Here is a 14,218-nt window from a genome sequence, read left to right as displayed (position 1 = left end):
GCTCTCGGTATGATTAAAATCTTGGCATTCTGTTAGTTGCAATAGGATCAGGTAGCTTGGATACCTAATCTCAAGGTAGGGAGAGGTCTGAAGATGCAGGAGCTAGGGATACTGTGCAGGTTGGGAGGTAGGATTCCTGCTCCTCCTGGCTCACAACGAATTCTATGAAGCACTTACCTTCACCCCACATTGTTCTTGCCTCATTGCAGCTGCTGGCTTCCCCAAGGCCTAGGAAATTCTGCTGTGCACAGTAAATCTGCAATGCAGATCAAATCAGAGTCCTCCAACCTAATTTAGTATAGTTAAAATGCCAATCCTTCATCTGAAAGTGGCCCCAACCAACTTTGTCTGACCTTTATTGAAATAAGGTCTCTAGGTTGCAGCTACCTTCCAGTCATACTAACAATTTCACGAAATTCATCCACCTACTGCAGAATAAAAAGTCCATTTACATATCAAAATTGCAGCACCTCATTTCAGAGTTTTGATAACCCATGCTAAACTGTTAATACCACTCTTGTACTTAAAATAGCCACAATTTTAGACCCTTTCAAATATGAGACTATTTTTTCCTTTTCTCCTATTGCAGAGGCAGGATGCAGTGATTAAGTACAGTTCCTCAGGTTCAGTCAGGTCAGCACAGTAAGTTTTAAAAGTATATGTTCTTTTTTTTTGTGTCACTGAAAAGGGAGTTCTTTAAAAAAAAAATGCAGCCTCAAGTAGTTTGTTCTTTTATGGACTAGCGTTATATCTCTTTGCAGCCAGGTACTGGGAATTTAAAATTCTGCTAATCACACTGAATCATGCTGAAAGAAATGTATGGTTCAGCTCTCTCCAGTGACTAGTTAGATCAATACCTAGAACATTTGCAGCTTTGTGGGCCGAAAGGCCTGTATTGTGCTGTAGGTTTTCTATGTTTTTTTTCCATTTACACTGATCGGCCCAAGTGTAATATCCTTATCACCTGCAGCTATATGAAATAAGACAATTGCTGCAGAATGCACGAAGCTGCAAAATTTATTCATATTGCAAAAGCCACTAGTATTAATTTGAAAAAAAGTACACATTGAAGATAAAGCCTTTGCAGGAAATAAATGTCTCAAGTGAAAACAAAATCTCATCTCTGCAGGAAAAAAATCCACAACTATACAAAAATCCAATTAATGCAGCACCAAAAAATGTGTACAAACAAAATTTGTTTGTATATTTATATCCAGATATATTTAGCCTTTAGCCTGAGAAAATGATAAGGTAGGGGTGGGGAGACTAAGAATTTTGTTACGGGGCAAATGAGCATATTCTAAGATAACACTCCAAGTGAAGCTGGTAATGTAGTGTATGATTTTTGCTTTCAACATTTAAAAAACATTTGATTTTACACGTGAATTATTTTATATTACAGCACATCTGTTCCATTTGTAATAATCATTTTCTGCTGGAATTAGGGAAGTGAAACTAGAGAAGTGTTGACATTGATGAAATTTGTTATTCCAAACAGAAGAAATGACAAGTTGAATGGCATAAGCGTATACTAGAAATTTGATCTAAAAAGGCAAAAAATGCTCAAAAAGCAGCAACCTGAAAGAGAGAAAAAGAGTTAACATTCTGAGTTAATGAATTCTTACTAAGGTTAGTCAGAATTAAGCATTTCTGAATTCCAGCATCGGCCATTTTTTAAAAAACAAAAAAAAAGTGAACCTATCTACATACCAAGGATCAAATCAACCCTTCTTTAACGGGAGATGACAAGGAATAAAACAGCACTGCAAGGCTGGTACAAATTAATAAAAATGCAGATGCTGGAATTCTGAAATACTCAGCATTCTGACATGTCTTCCATTTGCAATGTTAACTCTGTTTCCCCGTCCACAGAAGCTACCTGACCGCTGTCTGTATCAGCTTTTTCCTGTTGCTCCAAAGATTAAAATACAGTTCATACAATAGTTTATTTTATTGTGTTTGTGAAATCAATAGATGATGAAATAAAGTATTTGTTCAACCGATGCTGAAGAGTGAAAAATACTGCTCTTCTAAAACAAGTTACAATATTTTATATACTCACTTGGGTGAAAGCACAGGAGGACTGACAAAGTATCTCAGAGCATCTTTTATCATGTCCTGCATCAAATGTGTACCAAATACCTTCTTATTATCCACTAAGAAAGTTGCCTGTAAAATAAACATTTTGACTGTACCTATGTTTATTAATATCAACTATAATCATTCTTAGTTTTAAAGGGTATTTAGGTTGTCTATCTCTAAAAAAAAATGCCCAATGCAGACAGTTCTGTATTATGTGCCTGGATTTTGACATTTTGCACTTCGAAGATATTTATCAGAGGCCTTCTTTGATAATTTATATTAGGCAAGTACAATGGAAAAAATATCAATAAGACTGTCCCAAACTAAACAAAAACTTACATACCTGCAACAGAGATCTTGAAAGAACACAAGGTGACTGTTCACTAAATTCACAGAAGAAGTCCTAAAAAATAAAGTTTTTAAAAGCACTGATATCCTGATAAACTGTTACTTAAAAATAAAATCTGTTTTAAAAATGTTAATAGCATATTATAGAATATCTTTCTGAAAAACACATAATTCTTACTAAGAACTTGATTGATATTATTTCCATTTGTTTTAAAACAATATTTAGTCTACCACAAAAACGCTGGACAATAATTGAAGTTCATGCAGTTTATGTGAAGAGAAAAGATATTAATTTAAAAGCAAAAATTTTAAGAGTGCACTCTAAAGTAGAAGTTACTGTGTATTCTACTAACAGTTGCCATGTTGTGGTGCAGTCTATGGGTCACCATTACTGAAAGAATGGTCTCATGAGACACCCAAGGGATAAAGGGATACCCAAGTAAAAATGGAAACAGAACAAGCATGTTGGGTTACATTATAAAGATGATTCAAGAAAAAAAAAACTTGCTAACAATTGGGATAGAGGAAGAAAATTAAATAGAGTTCATACACTTTTGGGGTAGGTATTTCTTCAGAAATTTCTTTTCTCTTCCCTTCCCACTGAATGATATTGGATTTAATGGACTTTATCTTTCATATATAGAAACGTACTACAGGTTAAAAATTTATCACATGTAGAAACTTACTACAGATTTTCATGCAGTTCATTTTTGACCAAAACTTTTACAGAAAAACTGCAACATATAATGGCTTTCCTCACCCTTCATGATAAAAATGGATTAAAGATTCTTAGGGAGCAAGTGAAATTGTATGTGTTTGGGTCTGTATCTTTGCAGTCACACTATAATTCAACCCATGATAGCCTCTGGTTAGTCCAAGGTGAAAACTATGATACTGTAGCAAACTGAAAAATACTATCACGAATTCAATGATATAAACATGTGCATTGAATGTGATATATACTTTGAAACAATATCATTCTGTTCTTAAACAAATAGACAACAATTAGCAAACTGTATACAATAAAAATCACGTGCTTACCAAAATATTGTGCAGGTTTGTCAAGCTGACAACTTCACAAACCATTTTAATTCGCTCTATAAGTTCTGAAAAATAGTTAACCATATCTTCTCTTTTTATAATCTTTGCATAGCGAGGAAATGTTGGAGGTAGCAATCTCTGATTGACCAGAGGTTCAAATCCCATCATTATAGGGTGATCTATCAAACAAAAGTCATAATTTGAAAATAAATATTGAAGCCTTAAAAACAGAAAATTACAGTGATCTGTAAATCCAGGCTAAGATATTATTCTTCAGCACCAAGCAAGGAGGCAAACTGGAACACCACGGTGAGTTAGGATCAATACAGTATGACATATGCACATTTGTGCATGGCATACAATTCAAACCTTACAACCAAACAATGTTCTACTATACAACATAGTACCCACTGAAGAAGTAATTTTACACACATCAGGAGCATAGAACACCCATAAATGAGTTAAATGTTAAAGAAAATTATCCACGTCTTCCAGTTTCTGATTCAGGCAATGAAAATGGACATGATTGGTTTAACATTATTCTTAGTTCTAAAGCTGAAGCAAAACAGGAAAAAGTCCCATTTCACTCAATATACCAGTACTTTTGATATCTTTCTTAGCAAAAGAATATACAGTAAACAGTTTGAAGAAAATTCAGAAAATGTTGTCACCTCCTTTTGTTGTATCATTTTGGGCCTGAATACCATGATGGATCGAGTTCTGTATAGCAGGTAGAAGATCAGCAGCTTGGGTCATAAGTTTCTGAGCTTCGCTCACTGCACACATCTAGCAAATTAACAAAAATCAGTTTTTAGTTTGTAATCATTCTCTTCTTTACAAGCAGTGCTTATGATATCACTGATCTTTCCTAATTCATGAAATGCACATCAATGAAGGAACTCAGCCTTCTATCATAATTCTGCCTATATCATTATGCAGTTAATTGGCAGTAGTATAACAACAACTTGGTGGGGCTTTTAATCTTCAATTTCCATGCTCACTGTGCAACGTCAGCTTGCTTCTCTTTGACCAACTTGTAAATTCATTATTTACTGCCTCCCATCTTAATCTAACACAGACTCTATTGACAGCTGTCAGAAAAACTGGTCCTGATGCAGGGTGTTAACCAGCAGTTTGTGTTTTGTTTCCGATTCCAGCATCTGCACACTTGGATCTCCAATGACACAAAACTGTTACATTTCTGTTCATTTTACTTCAACAATAGTGCAGATATGTTACATAAAACACATTTGCACAAATCGATTCAGAGCCAGTGCATTCTTCATAATTATCAGTACTTAGACCTACTGTTACTCAGCTTAAAATACAGATCCCTACTTTACTGAAATTCTAGGACAACCACTGCAACTAAAAATAACTTAACAAATTTGGAATAAATTTTGTTGTGCTTGAACTTCTAAACAATTATATTTTCCATTTGTGTGTCCACTAAGCTTCCACGGTTTGAACTCCAATGCAGCAATATTACTTAACCAAAAAAAACCTAAAAAACAGTGAAGAAAAACAGTGAAAAAAGTATGAAGTTGCTTTAATCTTCTCATTTTTACTGTACACATTATTGTAATTATTAGCTCCATCAAATACTTGTAAATTTCTACTAAAATGTTATATTTTAGTTTGAAGCTACACTTTTTGCTAGTTTCCCCAACTAAAACTAAATAAATTTGTGAGACTGAAAGCAATGAAGATATTGAAAACTTTGCAAAACTGAACACATTAAACACAAGTCAAAAATTGAACACATGGCAAAATCTGCATCAAAAGTTCCAAAACAGAAATCCTTTACCGCCATTCAAGTTCTTTGATGATTTCACTATTAATAACCAAAGTCAATTTGGAAAATCATTCCAGAAACAGGTTTATTGTTTCTGTTGGTACCTCTTTCTTTGTGAAAGCAATCAAGGCAGTCAGTAACAATCGAGTAAACTTCATCCTGCTGAAAACTGCTGTGCATTGCTGATGCTGAAATATTAAGGGGAAATCTCATTAGAATGTAAACCATAATTTCTATGTTAAAGGAACAGTCTTCTTAAATCTACTTGCTCTCTTTAATTATTAAACATTATTCACTGAATTATGTTTATGAATGGTGCTGCAAACAAATTATTCCTCAACAGAACACAACTCCATCACAAAATTTGCATAATGGATTACATTAAATTCCATCTTGCAACAATTTGGCTCTTCTTTGTCTTTAAATTTTACCCCTTTTTGTTAAAATGGTTGTAAATAGCTAATTCAATATGCAACAAAACAAGTTAGTTTTAATGATGTTTAAAGTATGCTCTCTCATTTCATTTAGATTTACTCCCCTTGCAAATTTGCTTAAATAAATTCTATTTCCTGCAGTACCCTAGGTGGGGCTAGTGTGCTACAACAAGATGCCTTCCATGATGTCATAGAATCAGATAGCACAGAAACAGGCCCTTTGGTTCACTATATCCAAACTGCCAATTGTACTCTTTTACAAATCCCATTTACCCACAATATGTTCATAGTCTTTTATGTTTTGGCAATGCAAGTATTGTCTAGATTTTTCTTAAGTAAATGTTAAGAGAGTACCTGCCGACACACCCTCTTACCTTAAGCACCTGATAACCAGAAATTTTTCACTATTTATCCTACTTATACCAATCATACTTTATATATCACTCAGCAGCCTCCACTACTCCATGGAAACCAAACCCAGCTTATCCAGGTTTTGATCGGCGCATGATTGCGCAAGCTCGTGGACGTCAGCAAGGTAGAACAAAGAGAAGAGTTTAAAAGCAAGAAAAGTTTAAAAGGAGAGTTATTTCTTCAGCAGTTTGATTGGGGCATGACTGCAAGCATGTGGACGTCAGTCATGTAGAACAGCGAGAAGAGTTTAAAAGGAGACAGCTTTGTAGAGCAGGTGACAGAGTAGGAAGGCTTTGGCTCAACAGGGCTTCGGCGGTAACGGGTCAGGGCCAGGTAGGTTATCTGCGAAGAGTAAAGACAGGAAGTATGTGTGTGAGGCCGTTGTCCTGTGCTCGGTGTCAGATGTGGCAAGTCCTGGAGACTCCCAGCCTCCCGGATGGCCACGTCTGCGCCAGGTGCGTCGAGCTGCAGCTCTTTAGGGACCATGTTAGGGAACTCGAGATGCAGCTCGATGACCTTTGTCTGGTCAGGGAGAGTGAGGAGGTGTTAGAGGGGAGCTATAGACAGGTAGTCACACCGGGGCCTCAGGAGACAGTTAAGTGGGTAACAGTCAGGAGAGAGAAGGGCAGGAGTCAGAGGCTAGAGAGTACCCCTGTGGCTGTCCCCCTTACCAATAAGTACTCCTGCTTGAGTGCTGTTGGGGGAGGGGGGAACGGCTTACTTGTGGGAAGCAACAGTGGCTGCTCCTCTGGCACAGAGTCTGGTCCTGTGGCTCAGAGGGGTAAGGAAAGGAAGAGGATGGCATTAGTGATAGGGGACTCTATAGTTAGGGGGTCAAACAGGCGATTCTGTGGGCGCAGGAAAGAAACACGGACAGTAGTTTGCCTCCCAGGTGCCAAGGTCTGGGATGTTTCTGATCACGTCCATGATATCCTGAAGTGGAAAAGAGAACAGAGCGAGGTCGTGGTACATATCGGTACCAATGACAAAGGCAGAAAAAGGGAGGAGGTCCTGAAAATAGACTACAGGGCATTAGGAAGGAAGCTGAGAAGCAGGACCACAAAGGTGGGTGGAAGTTAGGAACAGGAAGGGGTCAATAACTCTACTGGGTGTTTTTTTAAATATAGACCACCCAAGAGTAACAGGAACACTGAGGAGCAGATAGGGAGATAGATTCTGGAAAGGTGTAATAATAACAGGGTTGTTGTGGTGGGAGATTTTAATTTCCCAAATATCCATTGGTACCTCCTGAGAGCGAGAGCGAGGGGTTTAGATGGGGTGGAGTTTGTTAGGTGTGTTCAGGAAGGTTTCTTGACACAATATGTAGATAAGCCTACAAGAGGAGAGGCTGTACTTAATCTGGTATTGGGAAATGAATCTGGTCAGGTGTCAGGTCTCTCAGTGGGGGAGCATTTTGGAGATAGTGATCACAATTCTATCTCCTTTACCATAGCTTTGGAGAGGGATAAGAACAGAAAAGTTAGGAAAGCGTTTAATTGGAGTAAAGGGAAATATGAAGCTATCAGGCTAGAACTTGGAAGCATAAATTGGAAACAGATGTTCTCAGGGAAACATACGGAAGAAATGTGGCAAATATTCAGGGGATCTTTGCGTGGAGTTCTGCATAGGTATGTTCCAATGAGACAGGGAAAGGATGGTAGGGTACAGCAACCATGGTGTACAAAGGCTGTTGTAAATCTAGTCAAGAAGAAAAGAAGAGCTTACGAAAGCTTCAAAAAAACTAGGTAATGATAAAGATCGAGAGGATTATAAGGCTAGCAGGAAGGAGCTTAAGAATGAAATTAGGAGAGCCCAAAGGGGCCATGAGAAGGCCTTGGCGGACAGGATTGAGGAAAACCCCAAGGCATTTCGCAAGTATGTGAAGAGCAAGAGGATAAGACGTGAGAGAATAGGACCAATCAAGTGTGACAGTGAAAAAGTGTGTATGGAACCGGAGAAGATAGCAGAGGTACTTAATAAGTATTCACTATGGTAAAGGATCTTGGCCGTAGGGATGACTTATAGTGGACTGAAAAGCTTGAGCATGTAGATATTAAGGAAGAGGATGTGCTGGAGCTTTTGGAAAGCATGAAGTTGGATAAGTCACCGGGACCGGACGAGATATTCCCCAGGCTACTGTGGGAGGCGAGGGAGGAGATTGCTGAGTCTCTGGCGATGATCTTTGCATCATCAGTGGGAGGTTCCGGAGGATTGGAGGGTTGTGGATGTTGTTCCCTTATTCAAGAAAGGGAGTAGAGATAGCCCATGAAATTATAGACCAGTGAGTCTTACCTCAGTGGTCGGTAAGTTGATGGAAGAGATCCTGACAGACAGGATTTATGAACATTTGGAGAGGCATAATATGATTAGGAATAGTCAGTATGGCTTTGTCAAAGGCATGTCGTGCCTTACGAGCCTGACTGAATTTTTTGAGGATGTGACTAAACACATTGATGAAGGTAGAGCAGTAAATGTAGTATATATAGATTTCTGCAAGGCATTTGATAAGGTACCCCATGCAAGGCTTATTGAGAAAGTAAGAAGGCATGGGATCCAAGGGGCCATTGCTTTGTAGATCCAGAACTGGCTTGCCCACAGAAGGCAAAGAGTGGTTGTAGATGGATCATATTCTGCATGGAGGTGGGTGACCAATGGTGTGCCTCAGGGATCTGTTCTGGGACCTGTATTCTTCGTGATTTTTGTAAATGACCTGGATGAGGAAGTGGAAGCATGGGTTAATAAATTTGCTGATGACACAAAGGTTGGGCATGTTGTCGATAGTGTGGAAGGCTGTCAGATGTTACAGTGGGATATTGATAGGATGCAAAACTGGACTGAGAAGTGGCAGATGGAGTTCAACCCAGATAAGTGTGAGGTGGTTCATTTTGGTAGGTCAAACATGGTGACAGAATATAGTATTAATGGTAAGACTCTTGGCAGTGTGGAGGATCAGAGGGATCTTGGGGTCAGAGTCCACAGGAAATTCAAAGCTGCTACACAGCTTGACTCTGTGGTTAAGAAGGCATACAGTGCATTGGCCTTCATCAATCATGGGATTGAGTTTAGGAGCTGAGAGGTAATGTTGCAGCTATATAAGACCCCCCTGGTCAGATCCCACTTGGAGTACTGTGCTCAGTTCTGGTCGATCCACTACAGGAAGGATGTGGAAACCATAGAAAGGGTGCAGAGGAGACTTACAAGGATGTTGCCTGGATTGGGGAGCATGCCTTATGAGAATAGGTTGAGTGAACTCGGCCTTTTCTCCTTGGAGCGACGGAGGATGAGAAGTGACCTGATAGAGGTGTGTAAGATGATGAGAGGCATTGATAGTCAGAGGCTTTTTCCCAGGGCTGAAATGGCTAACACGAGAGAGCACAGTTTTAAGGTGCTTGGAAGTAGGTACAGAGGAGATGTCAGGGGTAAGTTTCTTTATGCAGAAAGTGGTGAGTGAGTGGAATGGGCTGCCAGTGACCGCGGTGGAGGCAGATAATGATAGGGTCTTTTAAGAGACTCCTGGATAGGTACACGGAACTTAGAAAAATAGAGGGTATGGGTAACCTAGTTAATTTCTAAGGTAAGGACATGTTCGGCACAGCTTTGTGGGTCGAAGGGTCTGTACTGTATTGTGCTGTAGGTTTTCTATGTTTCTTTCCTTACAAGAGATACATTCTATCCTAAGCAATAGATAGCTGAATTATCTTTGTATCCTCTCCAGCATATCACATCCTTCTTACAGTGGGGTGACCAGAACTGCACTCAATACTGCAGATATGGCCTAATCAAGTGGTAAGATTATGTCCTAGCGCTTATATTCGTCCACGGTCAACATATGTATTCTTCATCACTTTATGCACCAATGCGTTATTTTTAAGGACCTATAGACTTGTACTCCAAGGAATCTTTGTTCATCAGATCCTTACCATTTACTATACATCCTGGCTTTATTGGCAGACGTTACACCGGTCATAATTAACATTTCATTTGTCCTTGCTCCTCTAAACTTTCCAGCTGACCTATATCATGGTGCAGCCTTAGACCTTAGTCACCATCTGTGACACCACCATCTTTCATATCATCAACAAGCTTACATATCATACCTCCCAAGTTCACATTCACGTTATTAATGCACATCACAAAGATCTCAGCACAAATCCTCATGGTGCATTACTGGCCACAGATTTCCAATCAGAAAAATAACCCTCCACCCTCACCCTCAGCTCCCTAGACAGTCAAGAGATCAGTCATGGCACTTGATTTTTGTTTTCCTTCCAAAAAGCACTTAGCTAACTTGAGTCTTTCTCCTTGCCACTTTGTCTGAAAAGGACTTTATTGTCCAAGCTTGGAAACATTTACCAGTCTCCCTAGAACCTTGAATAACTTTTTTAACACATACTAAGAAAGTGTTCCAGTACTTCCTCAAGTTGGTAAAGCCTTTGTGTGCCACTGAGTGAAACCTGTGTTTGGAAAGTACAGATACTCTAAATAAAAACTTTAAACTTATGAGTATGAACAGAAATCACAGAACATTAAGCTGTTACTGCATTGAATCTTTAAATAATACATTGCATTTGCTCCCAAATCCTGAACACTACCCACTGTACAAAAACAATATATATACTGATTTAATCTTCAGAATCGACATATGCTCACTTCAAGTTCAACCTCTGGATTGCGTTCTTCTCCTTGTCGACTCCTAGTGCTCTGCCAGGAAAAAGAGAAATATCATAAAAAATTGGAGAAACTTTTTTTTTGTGTTTTAAAAATCTGTATCCTCAACAAAGGTATCCCACATTTCCTGAAGCCTGCAGAGATTCAGAATAATATGAAGATCTTCAAAAATTGCCACTTACTAAAAGTAAATTCATAAAATTCCACTCTTAGGCTGCAGGAGAACACATATTAGTCCTCACTGAGGGGGTCAGAGGTGGGAAGGGAGCTTTAGGATATCACCAAAAACTCTAGCAAATTTCTATGAATGTACAGTGGAGATTATTCTAACTGGCTGAATCACAACATGGAATGGAGACTCCAATGCACAGCACTGAAAGAGAGGGCTGTAGACTCAACAAGCTCCTACACGAGCATAATCCCCCAATCAAGAGGAAAGCTTCAGAAAGGTGGTACCTCAAGAAGGTAGCATCCATTGCTAAAGACCCTCAAACTCCAGTACATGCACTCTTCCTGTTACCAACATTAGGGGAGAAGCACAAAAGCCAGAAGACCCACATTCCATGATTCAGAAACAACTTCTTCCCTCAACCACCAAATTTCTGAACAGTCTGTGAACATAATCCCATTATTTCTTTTTTTCACTAATTTATTTTGTAATTTAGAGCAATTTTAATGTTTTTGTACTGTACCGATGCCACAAAAAAAGGTTCCACAACATATGTCAGTGATAATAAACCAGATTCTGAGTACATCCTTAGACTTCAAGTTTTAATCAAGTAATATTTAATATACAAAATAATTTACTTGAAAATAGAGGAAGTATTTTGTTTTTTTTCCCCACATTGACCTGACTTCAGTAGATGAAACTTTCTGTGGTAGAGTAGTTAGGAAGGGAATTCTACTCTGGGGCACTATTTATAGCATACTGTCAAAAGATGGAACTACAACCTTTGATTTCCACTTCCCTTCTGAAAGATACATTTCACTTTCTCAAGTCTTCCTTCTGACCTCTGAGAAAGCATTTATAACATTAGTTTTATGTACTTTTGATATCCTTTGCAGATTTATTTATTTTACTTAAAGACACATGGTTGAATAGGCCCTTCTGGCCCTTCGAGCTGCACCACCCAGCCACTCCTGACAACTCCAAATTTAACTCTAAACTAATCACAGAGCAATTTAAAATGACCAGTTAATCTACCCAGTACATCTTTGGACTTTAGGAGGAAATTGGAGGACCAGGAGAACACCCACATGTTCCACAGGGAGGACGTACAGAGACTCTTTCCAGGGGACTCCAGGAGTAAACTCTGAACTTCGATGCTCTGAGCTGTAATAGCATTGCACTGACTGCTACGCTATTGTGGCGGGCAGCCAGACAAGGTGCAGCGATCAGTTGGTCTTAAAAGGTTGGCTAAAAGAAAGAAAGAAACCTAATGCAGGCAAACAAGAGCTGGTGGTATTGGCCAGGGGCAGTGCATTCATCCCCGTGACGAGCTGAAGGTGGCACGACACTTGCCTCAGCTCCTCTGCTCAGCCCTGCCATTCAATGACACACACAAACAACAGGAATTCTGCAGATGCTGGAAATTCAAGCAACACACATCAAAGTTGCTGGTGAACGCAGCAGGCCAGGCAGCATCTCTAGGAAGAGGTACAGTCGACGTTTCGGGCCGAGACCCTTCGTCAGGACTAACTGAAAGAAGAGCTAGTAAGAGATTTGAAGGTGGGAGGGGGACAGGGAGATCCAAAATGATAGGAGAAGACAGGAGGGGGAGGGATGGAGCCAAGAGCTGGACAGGTGATTGGCAAAGAGGATATGAGAGGATCATGGGACAGGAGGTCCGGGGAGAAAGACAAGGGGCGGGGGGAAACCCAGAGGATGGGCAAGGGTATAGTCAGAGGGACAGAGGGAGAAAAAGAGAGAGAGAAAGAATGTGTGTTATAAATAAATAATGGATGGGGTACGAAGGGGAGGTGGGGCAATAGCGGAAGTTTGAGAAGTCAATGTTCATGCCATCAGGTTGGAGGCTACCCAGACGGAATATAAGGTGTTGTTCCTCCAACCTGAGTGTGGCTTCATCTTTACAGTAGAGGAGACCAATTGGCGAGACCCGACTCAGACTGGGAGATCGTTTTGCTGAACACCTACGCTTTGTCCACCAGAGAAAGCAGGATCTCCCAGTGGCTACACATTTTAATTCCACATCCCATTCCCATTCTGATATGTCTATCCACGGCCTCCTCTACTGTAAAGATGAAGCCACACTCAGGTTGGAGGAACAACACCTTATATTCTGTCTGGGTAGCCTCCATCCTGATGGAATGAACATCGACTTCTCAAACTTCCGCTAATGCCCCACCTCCCCCTCGTACCCCATCCGTTATTTATTTATATACACACATTCTTTCTCTCTCTCTCCTTTTTCTCCCTCTCACTATACCCCTGGCCCATCCTCTGTGTTTTTCCCCCCCTCCCCCTTTTCGTTCTCCCTAGGCCTCCTGTCCCATGATTCTCTCATATCCCTTTTGCCAATCAACTGTCCAGCTCTGGACTCCATCCCTCGCCCTCCTGTCTTCTCCTCCCCCTCCCACTTTCAAATTTCTTACTAGCTCTTCCTTCAGTTAGTCCTGACGAAGGGTCGCGGCCCGAAACGTCGACTGTACCCCTTCCTAGAGATGCTGCCTGGCCTGCTGCGTTCACCAGCAACTTTTGATTCAATGGCACATTTAGATTTTCCATAGTCACTCGCTCCACTTATTTTCCTTTGCAGCATTGCTGAAGCTAGTGGGCAGCTTGTAGCAGTGGTGGAGGTGGATTCTGAGTAAGTGTCCCATTCACATTTCTGGATGATGACACGCTACATGGCAAAATTAATATTCTTCTCATTAATTTGAAACTAATCTTTAATTTATTTTGACCAACAGCTGAATCTTATATATAAAGTTTTGTTTCATAAAAGTAATATTTATTGTAAATTTTGAATATTTATTTGCTTGCTTTGTCATTAAACTAGTTCGTAATCTACCCAATTATGTATTCTATAGGAATGCTGAAGTAAAATGTATGCTTCACACTCTGAAATGAAGTACCTTCACTCTTCTTTGCAAATCATCTTCTACATCTTTCAACATGCCTGGAAATAGAATTTAATAAATGTTGAAAAACATTATCTTATACCATATTTTGAAGATTAATAATCCTCAGTCATAAATCACACCACATGAAACAATAATCCCACAAGGACTGGTGGTAGTTTAAAAATACTTGGTTCAATATGACATCTTCCTCTCTGAAATTTCATGTGGGATAATGAGACAAATAATATACCAATCTTTTTCAGTACTTAATACAATTAATTACAAGTTTTCATTTTGATGCATTTTCATTTCTAAGGGGGGGGGATATTATAAAAATACTAGTACCTTTAAAGCA

General features: G+C 39.5%; 1 protein-coding gene across 1 annotated transcript in view; it reads right to left on the bottom strand.

The window, feature by feature from the left end:
- The window catches only part of naa35 (N-alpha-acetyltransferase 35, NatC auxiliary subunit), a 68,493-nt gene that overhangs the window by 18,550 nt on the left and 35,725 nt on the right, over positions 1 to 14,218 (bottom strand). The window contains exons 8-14 of the mRNA XM_063068828.1: positions 13,876 to 13,919; positions 10,762 to 10,812; positions 5,371 to 5,454; positions 4,143 to 4,257; positions 3,472 to 3,650; positions 2,426 to 2,485; positions 2,063 to 2,169 (exon numbers count right to left, since the gene is read on the bottom strand). Of these exons, the coding sequence (XP_062924898.1) occupies positions 2,063 to 2,169; positions 2,426 to 2,485; positions 3,472 to 3,650; positions 4,143 to 4,257; positions 5,371 to 5,454; positions 10,762 to 10,812; positions 13,876 to 13,919 (640 nt within the window). The remainder of the gene's footprint in view (positions 1 to 2,062; positions 2,170 to 2,425; positions 2,486 to 3,471; positions 3,651 to 4,142; positions 4,258 to 5,370; positions 5,455 to 10,761; positions 10,813 to 13,875; positions 13,920 to 14,218) is intronic.

Source organism: Mobula hypostoma, chromosome 16 (assembly GCF_963921235.1).
Source record: "Mobula hypostoma chromosome 16, sMobHyp1.1, whole genome shotgun sequence".
NCBI classification, from domain to species: domain Eukaryota; kingdom Metazoa; phylum Chordata; class Chondrichthyes; order Myliobatiformes; family Myliobatidae; genus Mobula; species Mobula hypostoma.
The sequence above is the reverse complement of the archived record's forward strand: the minus strand, read 5'-3'. Positions and strand labels throughout refer to the sequence as shown.